The sequence below is a fragment of the Pieris rapae genome, chromosome 13 (genome assembly GCF_905147795.1).
Source record: "Pieris rapae chromosome 13, ilPieRapa1.1, whole genome shotgun sequence".
NCBI lineage: Eukaryota > Metazoa > Arthropoda > Insecta > Lepidoptera > Pieridae > Pieris > Pieris rapae.
This window is the reverse complement of record NC_059521.1, coordinates 447,268-473,299: the sequence shown is the minus strand read 5'-3', so window position 1 is coordinate 473,299 and position 26,032 is coordinate 447,268. Positions and strand designations below refer to the sequence as shown.

The following is a 26,032-nucleotide window of genomic DNA, read 5'->3' as shown; positions in this document are numbered from 1 at the left end:
AAAAATTGTTTTTACTTTTAAGTAATGTTATTGTAATTTCAATTGTTCTGCCATTTATGGTTGTCTGTTTAACGTTTCGTCTGAATAGTTTGAAAATATTATTTTAATATCGCGCCAACAAGGTAGCATCATATATTTTCTACTGTATGGACCATACGTCTCCTGGTAGACAATACCAGTAAGAGCTACTACCAAATAATCTAACGATTCCTAAACAAAGTGATTAGGGGGAATAGTCAATGCTCTCTGGTACATAAGTATAAAGTGGGAACAAACCGTGATCCATGTTGTTTCAAATTATTGCAATATAATTAGTGTATAACGACCTACCCTTTGGAAGGGTAAAATCATTTCTATATTTTATTTAACGTCTTAAGTGCCATTTTAGGTAGTTGGAATAAATTAATTGATTTTGCCTTCCCACCATATTTTAGCATGAGGATGAAATGGATTAAACTTGAAAGGTAATTAAACATCGGTGATACCTGTCAACCCTTCATTTGCTTGATCACTGCCTCCCAATTGACGGAAACAGACGAAATATTCTTTACTTTGATTGAAATATTCTTTACTTGCTATAATTTTTTAGTAGTGCATAATTTTACAACCTTGAATGTGCCAAAACTTTGAAAAGCACAAAGTACCGTATTTTTTTCTAGGATTTTATAAACAGTATACTGTAATAAGCAGAATAAAACGCATGCATACATTAACTTTATTATTGGCATAAAACTAAATCAATACAGTATAACTTAACTTTAAATTCTGTCAAAGAACAGAGAAGAAACTTTAACTAGTTTACGTTTAAACAGTTTGGGCGTTACTATAAAGCGTGGACTAACGATGAGCAATGGTTTTCATTATTTTTACGGAGAAATATCGAAACAACACGGTACTCTTATAGTCCACATTAATTATAAAACAGATTATGTTTGTTTTCTTAACAGAAAATCGTGGATTTCTTGTTTCCTCTTTTCCTCGTTAAGCAAATGCTGCATTTTAAGCTTATGTTCTTCATGAACAAAATCGTGCTCCCTACTCGCTATATTCTTCTGTAATTCTATCAGTTCTAGCTTAGCTGTAGCGACGTTGGATGAGCATACGTTGGAAATGTCATCAACTTTCTTCCTGACCGTTTTTTGAGATGGTCCTTTGGAGATAGTTTTTCGTTTGTTTTCTAAAATATAATTATTTTGCTTATTTAAATGTTGAAGTAAAATATTAAAGATAGATAATAGCAGTTTTTATGTAGTAGGAGACAAACGGGCAGGAGGCTTATCTGCTTTTAGTGATACCGCCGCCCATGGACACTCACATTGCCCGAAGGATCGCGAGTGCGTTGCCTTTGAAGAAGCAGTGAGACCTTTCAGGAATCGGTACGTCCTTATTTGAGGGACCCTAAATGAAATTGGTTCCCAAATACTTTATGAAACGACGGATGTCGAGGTGATACGAATACGTCTCGTATTTTGTATTCTGCCTTAACGTTCCGTTATGAAACTCAGCTGCAGGTATTTCACCGGACAACTCGTCTGAACTCTCTCCATGATTATTCCATAGTATTATATTCGATAATGCTATTTAACAGTATTTAACACTGGGAGACTTAATACATTTTATCTACCTTCGATCTCTAGTTGGTCAATTCATCATGCGTTGCTTAGGCGTTTCCTATTTTTTTTACTATTTTAATTCGTTAACTAATCATTTATAAAAAATCCGCTCATGAACACAACTAACATTTGAAACGAAATTCGTCAGTACATTGCCAACTTACAAGTTAGTGGTCGAATTAAACATTACATACCTATATAAAATGCTATATTACACCAAAATAGTTTACCAATAACTGTTGTATCGTCCATCACATCTGGTATAACATAGTCAACATCCTCGGGCGTCTTCAGTAAATTTCTTTCGTTCATATCTTCATCAGAGTTTTCACTTTTCACTCGGAATTCTACAACCCCATACAATTTAATTTTTTTTTTATAGAACAGGGGGCAAACGGGCAGGAGGCTCACCTGATGTTAAGTGATACCGCCGACCATGGACACTCTCGATACTGGAGGGCTCGCAAGTGCGTTGCCGGCTTTTTAAGAATTTGTACCCTCTTTTCCTGAAGGACCCTATCGAATTACTAATGATACGATCTAAGGTAGTAAATTCGTATGTCTTTCTATTTCTTTAAGATTAACTAATATTTGGTAAGTTATTCTCAGCTTTCTAAAAACTCTGGGAACGCTGCAATATAAATATTTACCACAGCAACTACTAAGGGTAAAGGCATAATCAAAATTACCTATGACATTCTCACTATCATTTCGCGAATCGACGCCATTTGAATAAATGTTAAGAATTGTTTTCTCAATGTCAGACAGGTTTGGCTCTCCCGCATTGCCCAGTTCGATGTGTCTGGAAATCTTTCTTCTGATCGCTTTTTTCAGACTCTCATACTTCAACTTAAGTGTCTTAGCCGTTCTAGGTGTAAACCCAGACACCGCATTGAAGTTTACAGATAACTTGTTCCAAGTAGCCTCTTTTTCTTTGTTTGTGGCGACATCATTTCGCTTATTCTCAATTATGTAGCGGTCTTTTGACACCAAGTCGACAAGAATGTGAATTTCACAACTATTAAAGTTAATGGCTCTGTCGCGATTCATTATTGAATTGTATTTAATTGATAAAATTAATTGTGTAATTAATAAACGTTGACATATCTAGGGGGAAAATATGACTAATATCTGTCAAACGTCAAAATTAATTCGTTTCTATTTGAATAGTTTTTACGATATCCGAAGAAGGTTATATATAAACCATTTAATAAAACCTCTTTTGTTACGTGGTTAGATTTACTTAAACTAAATTTAAAGCAATATAATATATATGTATAATATATGAGTACAAAATATTAAAATAGAGCAAAAATTGTTGCTTTTTGCTACGTTGTTCGTCGTATTTCTGCAACCATTCCATAATATATGTCTACACTAGATTCAAACTTAAACAACATTCAACATACCGACTAAAAATAATGAATCGGGATCACAAAATCCAAACAAATGAACGGCTATGATTACCTTACAACAAAACTTAAACTTTAATTACAGTGGGTACCTACTTAATAGAGCCGAGATGAACAATATTCACAAATAATTGAATTATAATTAAACTAAATTAATTCAACGAAGCTTTATAATACTTGCTCTAAATAACAGTTTTTGTAGAATGAGATTGGAATTTATAATTAATTTCGAGCATGGGAATTCGTCGTTGGACATCTAAGAAGGTAATGAGCTCCAAATACACTAGTAATAGACTAGAAATAGAAATAGCCACTTTCTATTATGAGCATAATAATAATAATAATAATAGCCTTTATTCAGATACATTTTACATTATATATTTTATATATTTTATATACATTATTATGAACAGAATGCATTCTAAAATTTCTGCTATTCAGAGACAGAAACCTTAATTCCCAATAAAACCAACTATTCTAGTTTTTTAGCAAGTAGGTTTGGGGTTCTCTCTAACATTCAGCGGCATAACTATTGCTTCTATCACGGTGACAATACAGAACACTAGATGGAAGGGTTATATCTTCTATTCCCTTTACGTCTTTTATTCAGCATAGGATTCCTGCTGGAGCTTTATCCCTCTTATTCTCTGGTCTCAATTTCAATCGTCTTTAACTAAACAAGTTCTACTTTATAATTGAAAAACTAACTGAAGTAAAAGATTCAGTTTTAAATATTGTTTTTGTCACTATGTTATGCATTATAACGCAAAGTTACGCAATGTTTACGTACAACGTTGCTCGAAGCAATTAACGCTTCCCCGACGCGCTTACATACAGGAGAAAATTAAGTTGCATAAAAATAATAATAAAGAATAAATGGGATGCCGAAATAGAAAGCGTTGTTCTTTCTCTACGTAAAGACATTGCGTCTCTATACGTATTCTACAAAGTGGACTATGGAGAGTGAACTGAAGCATTGTGAAGGATTTGTCCCTCTAGCCTCATTACAACACCGTACGAGCTGTATTAATTCAAAATTTTATCAGTATACCGATGTAGGCTGAAAGTATTTCACACTTTACTTAACGGAAGCGAACGAACTATGGAATGGACTGCCAATCAGGAAATGGGTATCTTCACTCAGAAATACGATGTACCATATCGACATATGGGCCACGCACCCACTAAAATGGGTGTGCATGGGCAGCGATCACAGTCTTTTTGGGTCCTATACAATAAAAAATATATAAGTTCCCGAAACTTCGAGTTAATAAATGTTTGTAAGTGTTTTTAATATATGTACCATTTCCGTAACTCAATTACAATATCTGTGCAATAGTATTCCACATAAAAAAGGTATCGTAATATACTTATGAACAATAATGCTATAGCGTACTAAAAGTTAATGGGTGTCCGTCGAGTCGAGAATAGCGTGAAAATCTCATAAAAACGTCCAATTGAGATCAAATCGTTAAGCAACCTGCGGTTTTTCCCCGTATTACATGAAACTCACTTGTCCTTATTATAATTAGACTGGTGTTAAATGCTGAACTGAATTATTATTGAGAGAGTGAACTCATTGTGATCACCACAAGAATGTGGACTTGAATTGATGGTAAGGAGAAGGAGAAGTCGGGGTTGATGACTTACAGTCAGACCAATGAGTCTAACTAAATTTAGACAATTATTCATTTATTTATAAGTATTTTTACAGCTACACTTATCCATATTAACAAATCACTTAGACAATATACAATGTATATAAGTATTATCACAGATTAAATTAAACTGAAATTAAACATTAAACTAACGACCACTTAATATTTTTAAATTACTACTGCTACAAAGTTATTAAAATATCGGTATCATTATCCCTAATGCCACAGAACTTGAGAATAGAGTGGTGTGAAGCAGCAAGTCTATCACTTAGAGCTTTTCAAGAGACATGACCTTCAGAGCGAAAACTACCAAAAGGACAATACAGTACAAGGACAAGTTTTTAAGTTTTTTCCAATAAAAGATTTGGAAAATGCGGGGGATTTGAACCCCGAGATTGTTCGTTCAAATTAAACCTCGGCTGTGCACCAATGGATTATTCTTTCTTTATGCACATATAGCTTGCTTATGCAACTGACAACGTCAGGCACAGATGTATAAATTAAAAAGACAAAAGCAGTTGTATGATATTTTTATCTTGTTTAGAATTTTGTTCAGATCAATCTTTTATTTTATAATACACATCTGCCAGAAATAGCAGGCAATCTTCTCTAGATTATGAAGTATACAACTAATAAAGATAAGGCTTTCAGGGTGTTAAGGCACATTCACAACACGTGCGGAGATAATACTGTGGCCCTAATAAAGTTACCCTTCTATTGTGTACTATTGTTTGCATCTGGTATTGTTTGTTACGACTTTGTATCTTCAATTATAGTTAATACAGAAATCCAGGACAGTTCGGTGAAGCTATGTATTACGTAATATAAAATAAGGTGAATATTCATTCCTATACATCTCCAAGAAACATTAAATTAAATTTTGTTAGCCTAGGGGCTTTCCTGGATGTGCACGATTGGAGTTTCTATGTGCGTACTGCGTACTTCGTTCGACCAGTCAGTGAAAACATCGTGATGAAACTGGCTTGTCTTAGACCCAAGTTGACGATGTTTTTCAGGCATAGGAGACTTATCACATACTTGCCTTTTAGATTGACAAATGATCAATAAGAATTACAAAAATCTGAAGCCCATAGCTGAAGAAGCTACACGCCCACTGGTTTGTTGTATTTTTGCACATTAATTTATGAAATTTTCTCTTTCATGGTTTTGCAATTCCTCTATTTTGTTAAGTGTAAACGTTTCAAATGCAGATATTAAAACTAATAGCACGTATCCCGTTATTATCGTGTATTAGAAACACAGATCGTGACGATCAATCTTGTCAACGCAATACATGTTGCGCAAGAGACGAAAATTAGTTTCAGTTTTGACCGACGACGTATGTGGTATCACTATATGGTTTAGTACCCTGTTAAGAATATTTTGGGTTTTTCATTTAGTGTACGATTAAATACAATTACAAATTTTGCCAGTATTAATCTCGCTCTTTTTAGAACAGGCAGGAGGCTCACCTGATGTTAAGTTTCGCCCATGGACACACATGCCAGAAGGTACATAACAAGTACGTTAATAAAATGAAAACATGACTGAAATTTAAGCAATGATGTCCGCGGTCCATGGACAATCTCGCATGTGCGTGGGCAATCTAAGAATTGGTACGATTTTTCTTATAACTTATATATTTATGAAAATCTCGAATTGGAAATGTATAACTCAAAATATCATTTTTTTTCCCTCTGCTTTTAATTAATATACTGAGGGATCAGCTATATTTTTATGAACTGAAATAATAATCTCTTGTAGGAAGAATTTTTTTTTTGGAAATCTTGCTTTTTGTGTACACTACACATTGTCTTATAGGTTCATTCTATACAAATTTTGACGAAGATTGAATAGGAAACATTATTATTATCGATGGTAGCTAATAATAAAAAGGTGCCTTTGTAATAACAATGGGGAGCTCATATATTATAATTCGACTATTGTTTATGAGATCTAATAAAAAGAATAGCCTGCGGTTCGACGCGTGCGCATGTTAATCTCATAGGGTTGTCACCTATTTGAATTGGCATATTTCTATATATGTCGTTTCAAACACTACTATCATTTAAGTGGTAATCAAGTTTCTCAAGAGTTAAGTATTTAATAATAATTAGAAGCACAAACTAAATGTTGCAAGTTATCGCACACTTGAAGCCAAAACATAAATTCCACACTCATAAATTGTGTAATAACATTATCCTCTAGCCCTGTGGCGTTGAGTGTCCATGAGCGGCGGCATCACACACAAATGAGCCCCTTTCCCTGTTCTACAAAAGCAAAGATATAGGCACCAATACATTTACAAACATAAGTGGTAGTAAAGTGTTAATTTAATAGTCTTATTTTATAAAATCCTAGTGGCTCTTTTGTGATAAAAGTAAAATGCCTTTTAATAAATTTAAGAAATGTATAAAAAGAAGAGGGCCTGGGACTAGTGTTAGGTAGACTACTTTCAATTAATTTGCGATATTTATTTTAAAATAATTGTTGTTTGATGATGTGTTATTTTAAAAGACTACCGAGAGTTTTTTTATACCGGCTTTTTCTCTCGGCCTAAACCCTCTGTCTTCTTTGCCGATAAGTAGTGATGTCTACCGATTCAAATTTAATGACGTGGAATAAGTGATACCTGTATCTAATATCAAATCAAATCAAAAATCATTTATTCATATAGGTAACATAATGAACGTCAAAATATACTTTAAATGATTCTAATTTTACATTTACTGCCAGTTCTCAAATCAAGGGCGTAGAACGGAGAAGAAGAACTGGCAATAAACTCTCTGCCACTCTTTTTAATCGCCAAGTTTTTTTACACAATGTTTGTAAGGAGCTGCAACCATTACACCATGTTCACATATATACCAAAATAAACATATTTTTATTTATTTTAGTGGTTTGATTATAAATTAACTCATGCCAACCCTATGCTTTTACAGCGCGTGTAATAATTTTGACACTTTCACCGATGGCCGCTCGACCTTCGGGTCACGAGTCACAACGCCCGATATTGTGTGGGCTGTGGGCTGTGGGCGGTGTCGATATGGCGATGAAATGTGTATCTTAATTGGCTAATAAAATAATCGGTTTTTAAATCTAATTATCCCAATCAAGAGTGATAAATAAGTTTTGCAAAAATGTGTGGGATCACGGTATATACAAAAATATGTCATGAATATAGTTAATGGTTTGAAATTAAATAATTAATATGTGCACAGGCGATCCCACAGCTGGGGCTTTCCATGGGTACACTTCTGGGACCAAATGTTTTAAAATCATTTTAGTTTTCAATTATTGTTATTACTTTAAAACAGAATATTTAAAATTCTTATCCTAGTAATTTTTTTTATTACTATCACTATTGTTAAGAATATTGTAAATACTCTATAAAACATATAAAGTGATGAGAAAGAAGAAAGAAAGAAATAACTTTATTAGACACAAAATACATTAATGTTTCTATAAAGTAGAGTGATATTGACATTTATTGGCATATGTGTATATTGTATATAAACTTAAAGATTTTTTCATTTGTTCCCTGATCTCTGAGGAAGGTGTTTACGGAGAGAAAAATTGTAAAAATATAAAAAATATTCAATATTATTTCGGGAAAACGAACAGTCTCAATGGGGTATCCCAGCATAACAAAATGTTCCATAATGATTTGTAGATTTTTTAATTCTGCTTTCTGTATACCTAATTATCTTTTAATCATTTCATTTCTTCAATCAACTTTACTACTACTTTCAGCCCTTATTGTCGAGCGTCGTTCTTTTTATACATAGTTCAGAGAACCAAACATAACAGGAAACAAAAACAGTATTTTGGATGGTAAAAAAAATTGTTAATAACATAAATAAGTCCCTACTTCATTAGATTATACCTGTTACTTAACATAAGAGTCTAATTAAAAATTATTATTAATTCTTTGTTGGAATAAAAATAAACTCCTTAGTAATCAATTTATAATGTGTTAGTGTCGTGTGTCAGCAAGAAAGCATCTGTTTTCACCGGTTTCCGTCCGGTTTCGTCTCTTATTATAGTATATAGTGTTCAGGACGATGAATCTTGATGGGTGCATCTGGTTCGTGAAAGGCTACGTATTCTTTTGCCTTCTGTTACCAAACACGATCAGTTTATCCAATTCAATTAGATTTAGTTTTAAGTTAGGTATCAGTAATGTTTCAATTGCTCTTTGTGCGGAGTGGTTGTAAATGTAAATTTAATTAATTTTTTTGACGTTCATAAGTGTACATGTTTACCTATATGAATAAAGATATTTTGAGTTTGAGTTTGACATAGTTTATGTAAAAAATTACTTACTTTTATGACTCCTGAATGTCTAAATCCAACTCCTTATTGGCTAAAGCATATAGCTAAATACATTACAAATTCTCTTCAATTCATACTAACAACACTATCTTTTAGATAATGTATGTATATAAACGTATTTTACCATAAAATAAACTTCATCAATTTCGCATACAATCCGAACAATTTGCTATACATTAAGCGGTATGTTAATGAAAGTGAACTGGACCGTGTAAATATGCCTTATCAGCAATCAATCTACATTGTTCCAGCGTAACCAATGACCTGTAGAAATGCTGAGTAATCACAAGATGTATCTAGTCATTGGTTTTGCACTGCTTTCATTTAGGTGCTTATATAATTTAGGACAAATGAAAGATGGACAGATGACGTAAAAAAAATGATGAAATGAGAGGAGTGGAAAAATCAGGAGGCTTTAAAAGCTTATAGAGGCTTTTACCCTAAAAGGGATCATGCAAATACTAGAACACAAATATGTACTAACAAAACTAACCTTAATTTGTATAACTTATACTCAAATAATAATAATCAACTAATTTAAACATTTACATTACAATTACATTAGGTAGTTATTATAAATTAATTTTTATTTTTATTGTATAATCGTCGTTGTCTTATTTTTAAAGATAGTTTGGCGTTGTTTAACATCTTTGTTACATCGTAAATGCTCACCTGCTGTATGTGTCGGTACTGTCGCGAGAAAAATTAAAAATGTTTTACGACTATGAAAACCAGTGACGCTACAACCATTTTAGGTGTGAGCCTCAATTTTATGTATCTCATAATTTGTCAATCTAAGAAGCAAGTAGTGATACACGTTGTTGACTTTTTGGGTCTAAGGTGGGCCAGTTTCCGCGCGATTTTTTCTTTCGCCGTTCAGTGGAATGTTTAATGCGCATTTAAAAAGAAAGTCCATTGGTGCACAGGCAAGGATCGAGCCTAGGACCTCAAGGATGAGAAAAGCTCGATGAGGCCAATACTGCTCTAATTAAGACTATATAATCATACATACGTATATCTGATTTAAGAAGTAAATAAACACAGCTTTGTCTTATTCATCAATGAATTGATTTAGCAGCACCCGTCTTATAATTAATACATGTTCAAAGGTTCAAAGGAAAAGTTAAGGGAATAATCATTGATTAAAAATTAATAGTTAGTTGTGTTTGTGACTGTACATGTTTCTTGAAGTAATATGCGTTAATTAAATGTAAAACCAACGTTTTAAAATGAAGAAGAAGAAGAAAAATAAGAAGATAACAAAGTAGGTATATCAATTTAAAAGTCATTTTTATTCTATTAATTTCAGTATCAGTTCCTATTAACACTAGGACTTAAAATAATATGACTATAATTTAATCTGTGGCAAATTTGTAATTAAGAATTTACACTAAATATATTTTGGTAGAGTCAAGAAAAATTGTACAGTATTTATTAAAAAAAAATATTAATATTATTTTAGCAATTTGGCTTTATCTCCTGAGTTTACTCACATTTGTATATAATATTTATTATTATCGCTAATTTTAACATATAATACCTCAGATCAAAATTATAGATTCTATACTAAGAAAATTATTTCGATAACCACTTTTTCACACGGCTATACTTGACACCTGCGCAAGCGCACTAAACTGAATTTCATGTACAACGCTCGTCTTTAAATATACTCTAAGAATAACAAGGACGTAAATTATTTTTTTGTTACATGTCTGAATTATTTACAGAACGAAAAACCCTGAAAGCCTTTTAGTTCTTTAAATACCGCGCAAGAATTAATTCCCGACATAGATATAAATCATTGGCGTACAACTGGGATTTGAATGCACAAAAGCATTGAAATCTTTTATTGAAAGTCAAGGAATTGAAGATTTAACATTGCCATTTTCTTTTAAATCTGAGCGAATGTAAACCTCTTGAAGTATATTTTTAAAACACTTTAGGGTTGCCAATTTTTTAAGAAATATTTTATGAAGTGGCATTCCCATACCCTAAAAGTAAAAATGAGTGCATTGGGTATGCATTATGTAGGTATGTCTGTTTCTAATTTTATATAGTCATTATGTTTTTCGTGTCTAACAAACTTATATGAAAAGTTGACAAAATTGTGATAATACACGATTTAAAAAGTAACATATATATACAGTATACATGTAGTACTCGCATTAATAAACTTTTTTTACCTTACAGGGGGCAAAAGGCAAGAGTTTTTGTTGATGTTAAGTGATACCGCCACTGCACGCCATGCATATACACTAGCATTCCCAGAAGGCTGAGCAAATTCAAGCCTTTTAAGAATTGATACGTACTTTTCATAAAGGACTTACAAAATCGGATTGTTTCGGAAATAGCTATATAGCAGTAATGGTCTAATGGTGAAACCCATTCGAATCACAGCTGCGCCAATGAACTTTTGTATATGCATTAAGTATTACGAAACACGTTTTTTCATTAAACGATTATCTAGAATTTTAACTAAGTTAATACGATATGTTTTTGAGTGTAAAGTGTGACAGCCCTAATCCGAACTTGCTGACTTGCTGAACCGTTTAAAATCGCGGTAATGGATATGACCGTGTTGAAAATAAGACGATTTAAATGCTCTACAAGTCCACTTATCACATTTCACTTTCGCCGTAAAAGCTTTTTATATTTGTACACTAATATCATAACCGTATTTGTTACTGGTTACTGTATTTGTAATGGACGCATATCAAAATGTACTATATAAATAAAAAATACTGTTCTGTGCAGTTTTCATTACTGTCTTTATTTGGTCAGACCAACAGGTAAGCAATCAATCTTGACTTCTCTTGACAATATAGCCAAAGTAGCTAAGTATCTCTCTCTGTCTTGTCTTAATTTGCTTGAGAATAGACTCATTGGGTTTTTTATTATGGTATTTGCGACATTCTCCTCCAACACCACATCTCGTACACATATTATTAGAATAATCGATGTTTACACTGAAAATTTTGCATGTTACAATAGTGGGAGAGTTACTTCTCTTAAATAAAAACGAGATAGATTACCGTTGGCTCTGAATTGAATCACTTTATATTTAATCTTTTGAGAAAATTACTGTCTGTAGACAAATACAGTGTTTTTATAGCAAGGCAATTTAATCACGCACAAGATTTTTTTATACGTAGGCCTTTAAAAAAAACGAACTTGGCAAATGGAAATTGAAAATAGAGTAATGTTTCCGAGGCGAATTACGGTCCAGCCTCGATTCAAAATAATTGGTTTCGGCGGTTGAGTGGTTGCGGTCACAAACCGCGGATCTATCGGAGCTTTTAAAACGGAATCTCCGTTATTTTAATTATATGTGCAATTGCACTATCTTTTAAGGCTATTTGATTTGATTTCACGGCATCCGTCATATTTTACCGCATAGTAAGAAAGGTGCATTGGTCTTAAGTTCCTGCGGCAGGGCCTTTTGCGCGGTCGACCAACAGTTGCAATGAAAACTACACATGTTATTATTTATTTTGTTTTAGTCAACGTATTGATAATATTTATGGTACTTATCGTACCTAAATTTGTAAATACGCGGCCGTTTTAATGTAAAAATATTTTGTATAGACGCAAGATATATGTGTGAACAACTTTGGGATTTATATTTTCCGCAAACATTTCTCAAATAATTGAAAAGTTTCGAGTTACTTTCAAACATTGTTTAGAGCACAGATCCGCAATAACGTGTTATTTATTTCCTGTACGCCTCCATATAATTTAAATTATATATTAGAAAACGATATAGTCGAGCATGGAGCAGGAGCAATGCACAGATAACATTTTATAATATAATTAGGTTATTTTTTTTACAACAAAGTTCACAAAATAGACTGACTATAGATGACTATACGTCTAACCTACACTGTAAGAAGAGAGGCACTGCCCAGAAACCGGTAGAAACAAAGTGTCCGCTCCAGATGTTTTCTTGTTGACCACGACGCTCAGAGAGCTACCGACTGATGAGAAAATGTTATATACAGCATTTAACAATGTACTGTGGTGGAGCTCTCCAGGCACCAAGGCCTCAATGATTTTTAGACCTGGACCTAAATTATATTTTCATTCCCAAAAACTTCGTAAACGGCGAGTCCGACCCTGTCTCAATACACAGATTGTGAGGTGAGGGTATCGCCCTGAGGCAATACACGCATTTCATTTTAACATAGAACATTTTACATAAAAAGCTTTTGAGCCGCCGGCTACTAACTACTTCAATTAGCCATTTTACTTGTACTTTTTCCTTCGCCTTGTGATTTTCGATATCTATTTAAAGTCGTTCTAGCATTAACAAATGCCAGCGTTCGTTTCTTAAGTATCCGTTGAATAAAAGTTTTATTTAAGAGAGATATTTAAGTCGTCAAAAATAATCAAGCAATGTAGTTAAAAGTTTTGAGATTCATGTTTGTTAATTTATTAACTGACCTACTGTTTTAAATTATTGTAAAATTAGAAGTATTTAATTTTTTTATTATAAGTATAGTCCTGTTTAACTTTTATAAGCGTACAGCTTCTTTGCTCGACTTGTCTTCTGGCGTCATTAATAGAAATATACGTCTACAATTAAAATATCAAAACCGAATGTTCTTTAAAATATCCAAATCAAAAACAACTTGTTATCAATAAGCATAATTGAGAAATGATTCATTCTAAAACCAATTAAGTGTTGATAACACGAGAAATGCATTATCTTAGTCATTCGATTGTGACAAAATTATATTCCATCCATATTAGGTGGAAACATTTAGTGGCTAAAATCTTTTGCCGCTTCGTCAGTTTCATATTACCCGCAGTTACTCCTTAGTATTTTTTTAATGCATACATTACGATCTAGCCTTTCTTAAGTCTAATCAGTAATTTAAGTCTTACCTAATTTACTTAATAGAATATTTAACATAGTGTCATATATATATATATATATATATACACTATGTTATGCTATATCACCTAAGTTATTCATTTAGAATGTAGTTATACCATTTACATTTTTTAATTCAATGTTCCTTTTACTAATTTTTCATTATTTTTATTATTACTATGTAGGATAAAAAAACAATTCTAAATACTGCTTTACATTTGATTGTTGTGATAACTAATACATGTAATATATGGTTTTATTTGAATTTAAGTTCAAAAAGGAGGAGATTTATTGTTTCGACTCACAATTTTCAGGTATATGTTGTATTTTGTTAAAGTCGAGATAACTTCAAAGTAAATATTTAATTAAATAAAAACTAGAACAATTAACCTCAAACTAAAACCTTACAAAATGTAACATAATAACTAAAATATATCTATTATAAAAGGTAGTCCCTTTAGGCAAGGTTCTGAAGATACTGGCAGCAACCAACTCTTCGGTCACCTGTGATATCTATTTCCTTAAAAAGTCTCTCCACAGACCAAGGGTCTCAACACCGAATGGGACTAAATCATATATATACATATATTATAAAAAAATCTTGCTGCAAGGCTCGGGTCATTGTTTCGTATAGTTGCGGGCTTGGCATGATTAGTTACGGCAAAGTATTTTCATCTCCGCAACACAATAAAATGAGCCTTATTATTTATAGTATTAAGCTTGTATTTAAATACATTTGTATTCAAGTAGATGTCAAATGGATTACAGGAACGATTTGCTTGAACGGAACCGACTGAATCATCTGCAGAACTGATTGAAGTAGTCTGAAAAAAGTAAACGAAATAATCTTTGGTAAATCTAACATCATTATTATTATTTAAATATTAGACACGCATGCGGCGTAAAACCAATAAAAGTAAATAAATTATGTATGAAAATTATTACTTATTTTATTATTACTTATTTTTTAATGAGAAAGGTCAAGCCATATTTTGGGCTCATGTGCAACCATCCGAAAATATTTATTATTTAAGTGATCTCCGTGATAAGAGAATCTAAAATAAAATAATCAGTATCGCTTCAACCTTCTTAAGTCTGGGCCTCAGATTTCTATATCTGTTTCATCATAATTTCAATAGGCAAGTAGGGGATCAGCCGTATGTGTGTGTAAACGCTCTTGTTTGGGTCTAAGGCATGCCGGTAACCTGTCGATATTTTCCTTCATCGTAATAGTGAATTATAAATGCGCACATAGAAAGTCCATTGGTGCACAGCCGGGAATTTAATGTACGACCTCAGGGGTTACAGTGACACGCTATAGTGTTTGTGCTATAGACACAGAACCTTCCTCAATTCGCTAGATATATTTCGAAAATATATCATGAATGAAGATCATTAGCAGTTTACTCACTAAAGGGAAGTCAAAAGTCGGTTCTTATAAACCTTCATGAATGATTTTTTATTACTTTCGTATTTAGCTCAAACGTGAATGAGGTTTTCTTATTGCGCAACCGAAACTGATTGTGCACCTGATGAACTATTTTTTTGCGACAATAACGTTCTTATTGCGATTAAGATAAGGGGTATAATGGCATGTTGCTTTTGTAGATTGATCTCTGCCGCTGTCATGAAGTTTTATTGCTCAATGACGGTGCTTAGCGATTTGATGGCACGACACTCAAAACGGTTAATCATGAACATCTAGAAAAGCTTTTTGCATAAGTAAAAGTTGTGTATGTATGTGATAACTTTGAATATTTAAGGTCTGTTTCACAATGTCCGGAAAGTTACAAATAAGCTATTTATAACTTATTGGTAGGATAAACACTATTTTTGTGTTTCACGACTGTCAGATAGCGCTATTCGTCATGAAATGCCAGGTACCTTATTCGGAACTTTTATCTTTCTATCTATTTGTGAACACAAATGGGTGGTGTTAAACCAGGATTCTTTAGCGATCTGATGGTACGACGATAGATTGACGATATTCTAAAAAATAGACTTATCTAGTTAAGTGGTGCAATTGCCATAATATAATGATGGATAATAAAGAAAAGGTTTAAACTCCATTGCTTGTGATACGCTATTAACTATATTATTGCAATCAAATACTGAATTTTTTAGAAAATAAAACAATAATTATGTCGAACACACAGTATCTTCCATCGCTTTCTAAGCTTAAAAAAGCTACGTGTGGGTGTCATATGATATATTAAGCTCGCGAGCAGAGGAGGCTGCAGATTAAAGATTGCCATGATGGATGAAAATGAGGATACTTGCGTTGAATAATATCTCAGAGGCATTAAGTTAGACAGGATATAAGCCCATTGCTTTACGATGCCATAAGTTACTCCTAGGAAAAATATTGCAATGAGAAATTGCTAGTTGTTTTGTTTAGTTCAACGGCTAAGCAATTTCATTCCTTTAAAATCTATAAGCTTGTCGGAAATTGGGGAAGACAATTTAAGAAATAATCACAATAACAATTGTATTTAAGCTTATCTTTTAAGAAGTCTCAATTAAAAGCTATAATTTGCTTCAAGTATACAAGGCTTAGTATATTAGATTGGAGGAGCAATGCTGGCGGTATTATCTAACAAAACTATTCGAAGTATCTATAATATTAAATTCTATAAAAACTTTTGAATTTTATGGCAAGTAGTAAAGAAACCCTAAACGATTCTGGACATTAAAAACTAAGTCTTTGTCGACATTGGCTCATGCTGATTTGCAAGCTATATTTCCATTATCCATAAACATAGGGAATAATACGAGGTTCGGACTCCGAATTTGCACATAATGGTTCAAAAAAAAAGACTCACTAATAATAGTTAAAGGGACCAGCCCTCACTTTAAATAAAATAGAGATTAGGGTTGTCACTAACAAAAATCTTTATAATAAAATCCATTATTTTAAATACACCTCAGGAGTAATATATTTTATCATATATTAATTATTATGTACTGCAGTCTCCTATATACGCAAGAAAATACAATTAATTTGGAGTAAAAATACCACCTCGATTTTTATGGGCAGAAAAATGTACGTAATAAAACGATTATGTGTTATTTACGAGGTCCAAATTTCAAGTGTTAAGATTCGACATTTTATTTAAATTGGAAAGAATGCCACAATAACAAGAGTAAATCGAATTATTGTAATTGTGGTACAGATAACTGCCGCAGACTCGATGAATTAATATTTTCTATTGAGAAATATATACTAATTTTATCCATGATATCTGAGGTTAGCTGAATTCTATAGCTAGAATTTTAAACTCATCAGAAGAAAACTGATACAATACATAATAATATTTATTATTATCCCAAGAAATTCTGCTCTATGTGATATCAACCCTACCTTATTAACAAAACTACAATCAGTTGGCAAGTCAAAAACAAATAAATAGAAATGTATGCTGAAGGGATGATGTCCGCGAGCGATGTAATTAAGCTGGAATGCAAACTCGCCAACTACTTGTTTATTGACATAGGCAAAATTTATGAATGATTTATTAAATAGGAACTTTAAATTTTTTGGTTTGAATCAATTTTGTAATGTTTCTAGAAAATTATGCTAAGAAATCTTTGTATTGCACGTCCAATTAAAGTGTCTTTGGACGAAATTCGACCAACTTTTGATGAAGCGAGAACTTTATGTAGCAGAATCAATTTAGTTTTTTCTATAAGCTTAATTTTAGTTTATTTATCCATGTAATCTGTTTCTGCTTTGTGTATTGCCTACGTGTTTTCTTTTATAATATGGATATGTGTAAGCTGTAATATTCCTAAAAAATAATTGTTTTTAGGAATATTACAGTTAGTATACCTAGTACGTTTGATGTGGCTGAAATAATAAGTATAAAACGAGTATATTTTTTAGTAATTTGTTCATGTTTTTTAAAACAGTTTTAATTTTTTAGATTAAAAAAACATCCGTTTAGACGTCTACATACGCTTATAAAATTGTATTTCAAACCTTTTCTTACCTTTTTGGAAGACCTTTGTAAATTTCTATTATAAATTTGCTGCTTACCTGCAAAGAAATAAACATAAGTCTAACTTTTTTATAAAAGTAAGCTATTTTGTAGCATTTCGCGAAGCAAGTTGTTTTTATTGCAGCGAAAATGTACGCGTGTTTGAAGGTTACAAAAATATATTTGAGTTCGTATATAGTATTATTTTTTACGTATTAAAATGGAATCGTGATTATAGGCAGGCAGGCAAGTGCGTTGCCGACCTTTAAAGATTTGGTACTTTTCTTGAAAGAGAAAAGTTACCTTAGTAGAACTGCTGTTTAAAGGCCGAACGTTTGTACTGTCAGTGCATGAATAAATTTGTCTCTCTATTACATGGAATGTACGGCGTTATACAGAAAAGAGTCTGCATCAAATGCTCAACGAAAACGGCTAATTATTTTCCACGAAGCAAAGCGACGAGTCAAAGTAAATACAATTGCGAATAAATTTGCGGAACAAAGTGCTTTACGTAATCACTTTTTTTTAAAGCAATTTGTACTTGTTTGAGTTGAAGCTAGTTTCCGAGAAATTTATTTCATTTTTATTCCGAGGAAAAAGATTTCTGTTGAAATTATTCGTGCGAAGCAAAATGAATACAACTGAATTGAAGTGGTACTGTTTATAGAGATTATTTTATTTCACTAGAATTGAATCGTGTCGTCCGTGATTTTATTAGGTACGTATGTCGCGAATTATTTGCTAAATTTTATGATATTTTTAACATTAACGTACTCTTTATAGGGATGCGTCAATATAGGTCATGCTTCTCTTATGAGGACGTTGTTCATTGTAATGTTATTGTAACGTCGAAACCGACCTTATGAGTAAAATCAATGTTAAATTGATATCTGTTGAAAGTATCGTAAATAACAACCCAAATTCTTACTGATGTATATAAATGCTTCGCAGAAAATTAAATATGTAGATATTTTTTAGTTTTTTTGTATTATCTCTTCGTGTTATGTTTGCCTATAAGTGTTTGTAACATTAAATATTTTATTGTATCAGTGTGGTAAGCGTTGGCATGCTTTTATAAATAAACAAAATAATAACGAGCCCATTATTTATAGTGAAACTTAATAAGCTCAATCTACTTCTCAATCTTTGACTAAAAATAAACTACAGAATATATTTCCGCGTAGCAGTAGATTGCAACTCAGGGCAATACTGATAATTTACAGTAACAACCGCTATTTCTATCAGAAATTGTAATTTAATAAGTAATAAAGCATGGCCGCACATTGTGAGCTATCTAGACTGATAATTTCATTGGCTTCAGCGCCCTCTGGCGAAAATACACAGCAAACAAAATAACCTAGTGATTGCTGGCAAAGATGATATGATTGCATGAGCTACAGCCGACCGAGAAATGCATCGCCATAAATGTAAACTATGTAGAGTAGCGGGCATGGAGTAGGGCCTTGGGGTACACTTTGAAATTTTATTCGCATAAATTATATGCAACATCATAACTTGCTTTTATGTTAACACTTCAAAAGTTCGAGTTCTTTTCTGTTAAATTATGTATTTTATCGCAAAGAGAATGTAAAATTTCAATTTCAATAACGTGTATTTCAAATGAATCCTTGTCCTCCCTTAGCTGAATTCATTACACATTAATATTGTATATGTTTCAGTGAAGTTATGGACGTGAGAAGTATTTTATAACTTCCTTGAAATTACGTTATTCGTAACTAGCTATACTAAAACAAAAAGTAATGTTGAGAAATTTATGGTTCTTCTCGATGCTAGATTTACTGCGCATTGCCTAAGGAATGGTTCTGACAGGTTCGCTTTGCTTTTATTTTTTCTGTCACGAAGTGCTGTGTATTCCTCCCGCCTCGGTGCGTATTCCTTGATACTTAATGGATTACTAGAATTTATTTATTATATATTCCACTTAATCACTCAAATGAAAACTTGTAAAATTATCTCGCATTATAACATATTGTATTGTGATTTGTCAAGCTAAGGCAACGTTTACAACACGACGGTGTTTAATAAATGCATTTTAATATATTGGTTCTAAATTTAAAAGAAAGCAATTACTTAGCTGAAATGGTTTTCAAGAAATCAAATCTTATCTTTACGAAATAAAAATATATGTACTTATGAACGTGAAATTGGCTTTATGTTAGTAGTCATTTTACTCTATAACTGTCTACAGATACAGGCACTATAAAGTGTGAGTTTAATTCGCATAGCACTAAAACGAATAAAACCTGCTAATGATAAACTCATTACAAATGCATACTTTACTGCATAGGCAATAGGACTCAAAGTCCATTAAACAAATAATGGAATTGTGTGCATAGATTTGAAGCCTCTATAAAGTCGTAAAATGGATAATATTGACAGTTCCGTAGATCGGTACATGTAAGCTCAATTAGTTGACGTGGCTGGCATTGTTCTAAAGTGGAGGCGGTCATGGGTGTCAAGGAATAAAATTCAATTTATGGCCACGGTTTAAGTGCCTCGTTCTCGAGGCAGACACATTTCTGCACCTGTTTCACTGGTTATATTACTGGTTCCACAAAGTAATGAAAAATAGGTTACAACATAAGTTTATATAGCATTTACACTTAGATTAATTTATTTATTTTATAAGGAAATCGTGTATAAAGGGAATTTATATCAGGAAATACGTATGTTATGTTTCATACCGTGTCAACTCGAAAATTTTGAACCGATGACATTTTTATCCTTTGTAGATTTTAAACAAGATTTACTCTTTTGTCAATCAAAATATTTAAAACTATGATATCGTTCTTGTCAATTACATTCGCCACCTCGATTGTTTATCCATTGCCAAACGTTTATTATGTTATTCGGACACCCAGTTCCAAAACTCTATGTAGTTACATGATCTAAGATATTCCTTTGCAACAGGAGAATCCCTTTTATCAAACTGGCACTGGCAAGGCTCCCGAGCCTTCGGGCAGCATGAATCTCAATGGGCGGCGGTAAAACTTAAGCCTTCGGCCCGTTCCCATCTTGTATATTATAAAAAATACTATGTCTGCAACTACAACCTACCCCTAGAACTTAACATTCATAAAAATGATAATAAATTTCCGATAAAAATCGATTATATTTGCCTCCAGACAGTCGCATATTGAAAAGATGTAAATTCAATTCTCAACCGGGTTGCGGTTCATTTTAATAGACGGGATTGTCTTTTGAGTGATTGATGTCCAAAATAAAAAGATACTTGGATGCTATAAGCTCTATAATTCTAGATATACCAACGTTATTTTCATCCTTGGCCAGGAGATAAATCGTTCTATCGCATTAGTAGTAACTGGTAAGATAGAATAATGTTGTGGAATAAATAAACAAAAAAAATTCCGGATGACTCGCAAGTGCGTGTCCGACCTTTTAAGAATGCCGGATATGTAAATGCCGAAAGCCTTTGATCTTCTCTTGAAGGACTCTAAGTCGTATTTGTTTGGAAATACTTCAATGGGCAGCTAGTTCTACATAGCGGTGGTGCGCGGCAAAAACTGCCTTAACAAACCTATCAGTGATACGGGTGGTATTTAGTATTCTGCCATGAAGTCGGAACTCACTGACCAGGTAGATAAATAAAACAATTGTTTTTTTTAATTAAAAAATTTAACGACTCGAATTACAGTTTAAAAACTACACGGTTTTCGATACGTAATAAAAAACTGACGATCAGATAGCAGCCAATTAAACTGTATGGCGGGCAAACTCGATAAGTGATTTTAAACGATTTAAATTATTAGTTTGCAGCACGATACATTTATCTCTCGGTGATGTTTACAATTATAAAACAGTAAGTTATATATTACAACTAGACGCTCTGCAGCAGGTGTAAATGTGAATATTTATTTACTATATAATGTGTTCGTTGGGCAGGATTTGGTTAGTTTAGACCCAGACGGGGTCTAATTCCTGGCGCTGGTTTCGTAATATTTCTAAACTTATATTATAAAGAGGAACGATTTGATAGTTTGTTTAAAAAACATTTTTTGTATTGAATAGGGTCACCACCTTAAATACATAGGTTACTTGATTTTAAACATCTTGTCTTAAATGATTAGAAAATCTAATAAAATTCTTAAAGATGTCATATATCTGGGAGTCGAATCCAGGTAGGATGAATAAAAAGTAATGACCTTAACTATCACGACAGGATCTCGGCTCACAGATAACACTATTACAGAAAACATGACACAACGATTTGTTATGAGCTGTGGTTACACACTGAACGACAATTACTGGAAGTGACTGAATAAAAAAATACTGAACATTTATAAGATATAGTTGTTTTATTTATATTTAACAGTTTATTGATAATCCACCTGTTATTTTGTTTGATTGTTTTAAAAATGCTACGACTATAATAATGTACTATTCAAGACAATGCGTGTGCAAGTGTTCATTTTAAAGACTGATAATATTAATCAATATATTTATTACAGAAATATGGTTGTAACAAATAATGGTGTGTTTAATTAGCTCTGAGAATCTTTTGACACAGAATTGTCAGAAAGGCATGGCAGACAGTGTGGACACATTTCTGTGGCTAAACATCAGCACGTTATTGAAATTTAAATACAACCGTACCCTGCCATTTCTAAGTTGCATCGTGCTTTAGAAAGACATACTCGGCTATTGCTGATTATTTCTTGAATATATATTTATCAGTTTTAAATTGAGTCATGAAGACATATATATAATTTTAAAGGGATATATTAAATAAAATAATTTAATCACATCCAGTTAGATATAATCAGGGACGCGTTATACGCGGTGGTAATAATTATAGGGAAGACTTAATTGAATGTTATTGAATAAGGATCCGCCCGCCTCCACTAATGGCGGCGATATTTTATTGTATTAGCTTTTGTACTGCTTTTCAATAAAGGATCTGTTTAAGGAGTATTAGTTATTTTAATACTTTGAGCGTTTTCATGTTTAGTGCATGGTGCACATAGAGCTACCCCAAAAGTGCCAGCTTTGCCTGATCTTAGAAGATTCATAAATCTTCGATCTCCGAATAGTGAATCCCACTTGGTTATATCTAGATGTAAACTATCAAGGAAGTAAGGAATTAAAAGTAAATAAATGCTCCTTTGTATATTATTTTCATATTTTTTAATTTAACCTTGAATTCACGATTATTTTATTATATTCCTTAATATTACACCGCTCCTGCTTGTCCCTTGTACTGCACACAGATGACAGGAAGACAAATTAATACGCGCGACATATGCGTTTATATTAGGGCGGATTAAAATTAAAATGAGCACTCACTGGCCACCGAAATACTACCCCACGATATGGTAGTAGTGTTTTGTTTTCAACGAACGAGTGACGACAAAAAAGTATATAAGAAAACAATGGTTCGTCGTGATATCATACATACGTACCGCATTTACCATGGATAATGTTCAGATCAGGAGCTGTTCGGATTAAAACCTGCAGCTCAGTTTCATCATAGGACGTCGAGGCAGAATACGAAGATATTTTACAACTGATTAAAGGCAGTTTTGCCGCGCATCACCAATATGCGGAACCAGCTGCCCACTGAAATATTTCCGAATCACTTCAATATAGGACCCAAGAAAAGAGCGTACCAATACCTACTTAAAATGCCAGCAACGTACTCTCTCCTCTGGTATGTTGAGTGATAACTTCACATCAGATGAAAATTCTGCCTGTTTCCCCCTGCTTTGCAAAAAAACCGCATAAGTACATTTTTGTATTCCGCTTTGACAAATTGTGATGATTAATTTAGCTGTAGGTGAAGGAGCTGTGTAGGTAAGGTAAACTAACAAAGATTTAACCACTATCTTAAAAACAAAATCTTTAGTAACGTTCAATAATATTATACATTCTGTACTTGAAGTATCGATAATATGTCCAATAAAACCGCGAAGATATAAGCCGCCCACGACACAGGGAATCCTTAGAGTGTGTGCTAGTGCATTTTATTTCTTACTAAATATCCTTTTTTATTGTGTACCTAAAATAGTTTATTTCTCTCATTCATCAATATGCAAAAAAGAAGTTAAAATATATATATGTATCTAAAACCATTAATACTTAATAGATTACGTATAGGAGAATTATGGGGCCATTACTTTTACAGGCAATTGAATTATTAATCTTGAAGGCACTATTAAAATATGGAACACTCCATATATTAATAACTCATACTGAGCAAAAATGTACTTATCATTGCCTGATCTATGACAACAGATTTATACATGAGTAATATCAAAGACAATGTTTTCTTTATAAAATAAAAAAGCGCAGAAATTTATTGTCAAAATACGGTTCAAGTTTAAATAAGTCTCGGGTAATTTAACCAGCTACAGTTACAACAATGCGTGTTTGTTTCTCATGAGACCAAAATCACCATAATCAAAGTATGAGTGACAGTCATTACCAGTTTTCACAATCGCATTATAATGAAGAATAGTTTATTTTGTGGTTGGGAATGTAATTTTAAAATTGTATGGTAGGTTTATTGGCCAAATCTAATGTATTCAATTATATTATTATTATTTATTTCTTAAGATGTCATGTGGAACGTGGTGTAATGGTTGCAGCAGCTAAACGTTGTGTGGCAGAGAGTTTACTGCCAGTTCTTTTCTTCCGTTATATGTCCTTGATTTGAGAACTGGCAGAAAATGTAAAATTAGAAGCATTCAATGTATATATTTCTTTTTTGACGTTCATAAGTGTACAATGTGTTACCTATATGATTAAATTATTTAAAAAAATACAATTTATTATATATATTGTACGTAATCTACACAAACATTAAAAAGAGGAAGATTTTTTGCTGTCTGTTTTAATATTAATACACAATTACAAAATAAATTTATAAACCTTTTTAGACCAGTATAGCAACTCTTAAAAGATTAATAGGACTGAGGTGTTAATGAGTGTGCAAAAATAGGAAATAAAATTTAGTTTTGAGAGTTTCCATCAGTTTTTCAAGATCGAATGCAGAAACTTTGCAGAAATGAAAAATAATTCGAATAATTATATACTATATCAGAACAACAGCGGGTGAAACCACAGCGCACCGCTAGTCAATAATAAAGTTACTTCAACGGTTACAATCTTTATTATATTAAAAAATATGTTCATCTACACCATCTTTAACACGAATTTTATTTCGTACTTATCATAATACAGCAGCTTATTTACAGCGTCATTGGAGCATTTCATACAAAAATAAACGACACACTTCCAAACGAAAGTGTCAAATAACACAAAAATGAATCGTAAAACTCGGCGGCTTCAGACAGATTTGTCACGCGATAAAGTCGCGATAAATTGCTGTGATAGTCTGTGAAGCCCTTTTTGCTGGAACGTCACACGTCATTATATTGAATGACGTCTTGTGTCATTGTTAATACTTTTATCAAAGAACATAGATAATGTTAGAGTATAGAAGTACGCTTGACAATGGCGAAACCTAACCTATAACCCTATAATAATGGACAATAATATTAATTTATAATTCATCGATCTAGAAACCTTATTTATCATGAGTATTTGGAAGTCTTATTGGGATTAATACCTGGAGATAATTCATCATCAGACACCGATTGGCAGAGTATGAAATTCCACCCGTATAACCTCGATGTCCGTCGTTCCACAAGTCAGAGCCTTTTTTGTCGCTCACACTATGTGGAACCAACTGCCCATTAATTTATTCCAGAAACAATTACATTCGAACGTATTAATTCTTAAAAAGCTGGCAATGCAATTACGAGCTTTATGGCAGTGTAACTTTAGATGAGCCTCCGGTTTGCCCCCTGTTCTATAAAAAAGAGCAGTAGTACAGCTGATGCACCCCATCAAGTGATTTAACCATAAGTTATGTGTTCCGTGTCGTTTTAATTAATATATTCCAAAACTGTATCCTAAATGCGCAAATAAAGTATTAAGTTTCTTGTTTTAGATAATTGGTGATTTAATTTATAATTTTCATAAAACGAATTGGAACACATTTTACAAACCGTTGGTAATGATTTTTATCGTTGTTTATTTAAAGGTATAAATACATGTATATATATATATTAAAAATTGTATAAAAAAAACAACTTCCGGCATAATTGAAATGAGCATTCAT

General features: G+C 32.5%; 2 protein-coding genes across 4 annotated transcripts in view; both read right to left on the bottom strand.

The window, feature by feature from the left end:
- LOC111003490 (netrin-B) overlaps positions 1-26,032 on the bottom strand; it is a 99,448-nt gene that overhangs the window by 22,062 nt on the left and 51,354 nt on the right. The gene's annotated exons all lie outside the window — the stretch shown is intronic.
- LOC111003491 lies at positions 897-2,675 on the bottom strand. The gene is made up of 3 exons (XM_022274018.2): positions 2,303-2,675; positions 1,844-1,960; positions 897-1,177 (listed from the first exon to the last, which is right to left on the bottom strand). Exons 1-3 carry the CDS (start codon positions 2,661-2,663, stop codon positions 927-929), a joined length of 729 nt encoding a protein of 242 aa, XP_022129710.2. The 5' UTR covers positions 2,664-2,675; the 3' UTR covers positions 897-926.

Bases quoted from the DNA above. Each gene is read 5' to 3' on its own strand.
- LOC111003491 (XM_022274018.2), bottom strand. From the start codon at position 2,663: ATGAATCGCGACAGAGCCATTAACTTTAATAGTTGTGAAATTCACATT. The intron at 1,961-2,302 runs GTAATTTTGATT...ATGGGGTTGTAG, and splicing joins TGATAGTGAGAATGTCATAG to AATTCCGAGTGAAAAGTGAA. The intron at 1,178-1,843 runs GTAAACTATTTT...ATTATATTTTAG, and splicing joins GGACGATACAACAGTTATTG to AAAACAAACGAAAAACTATC.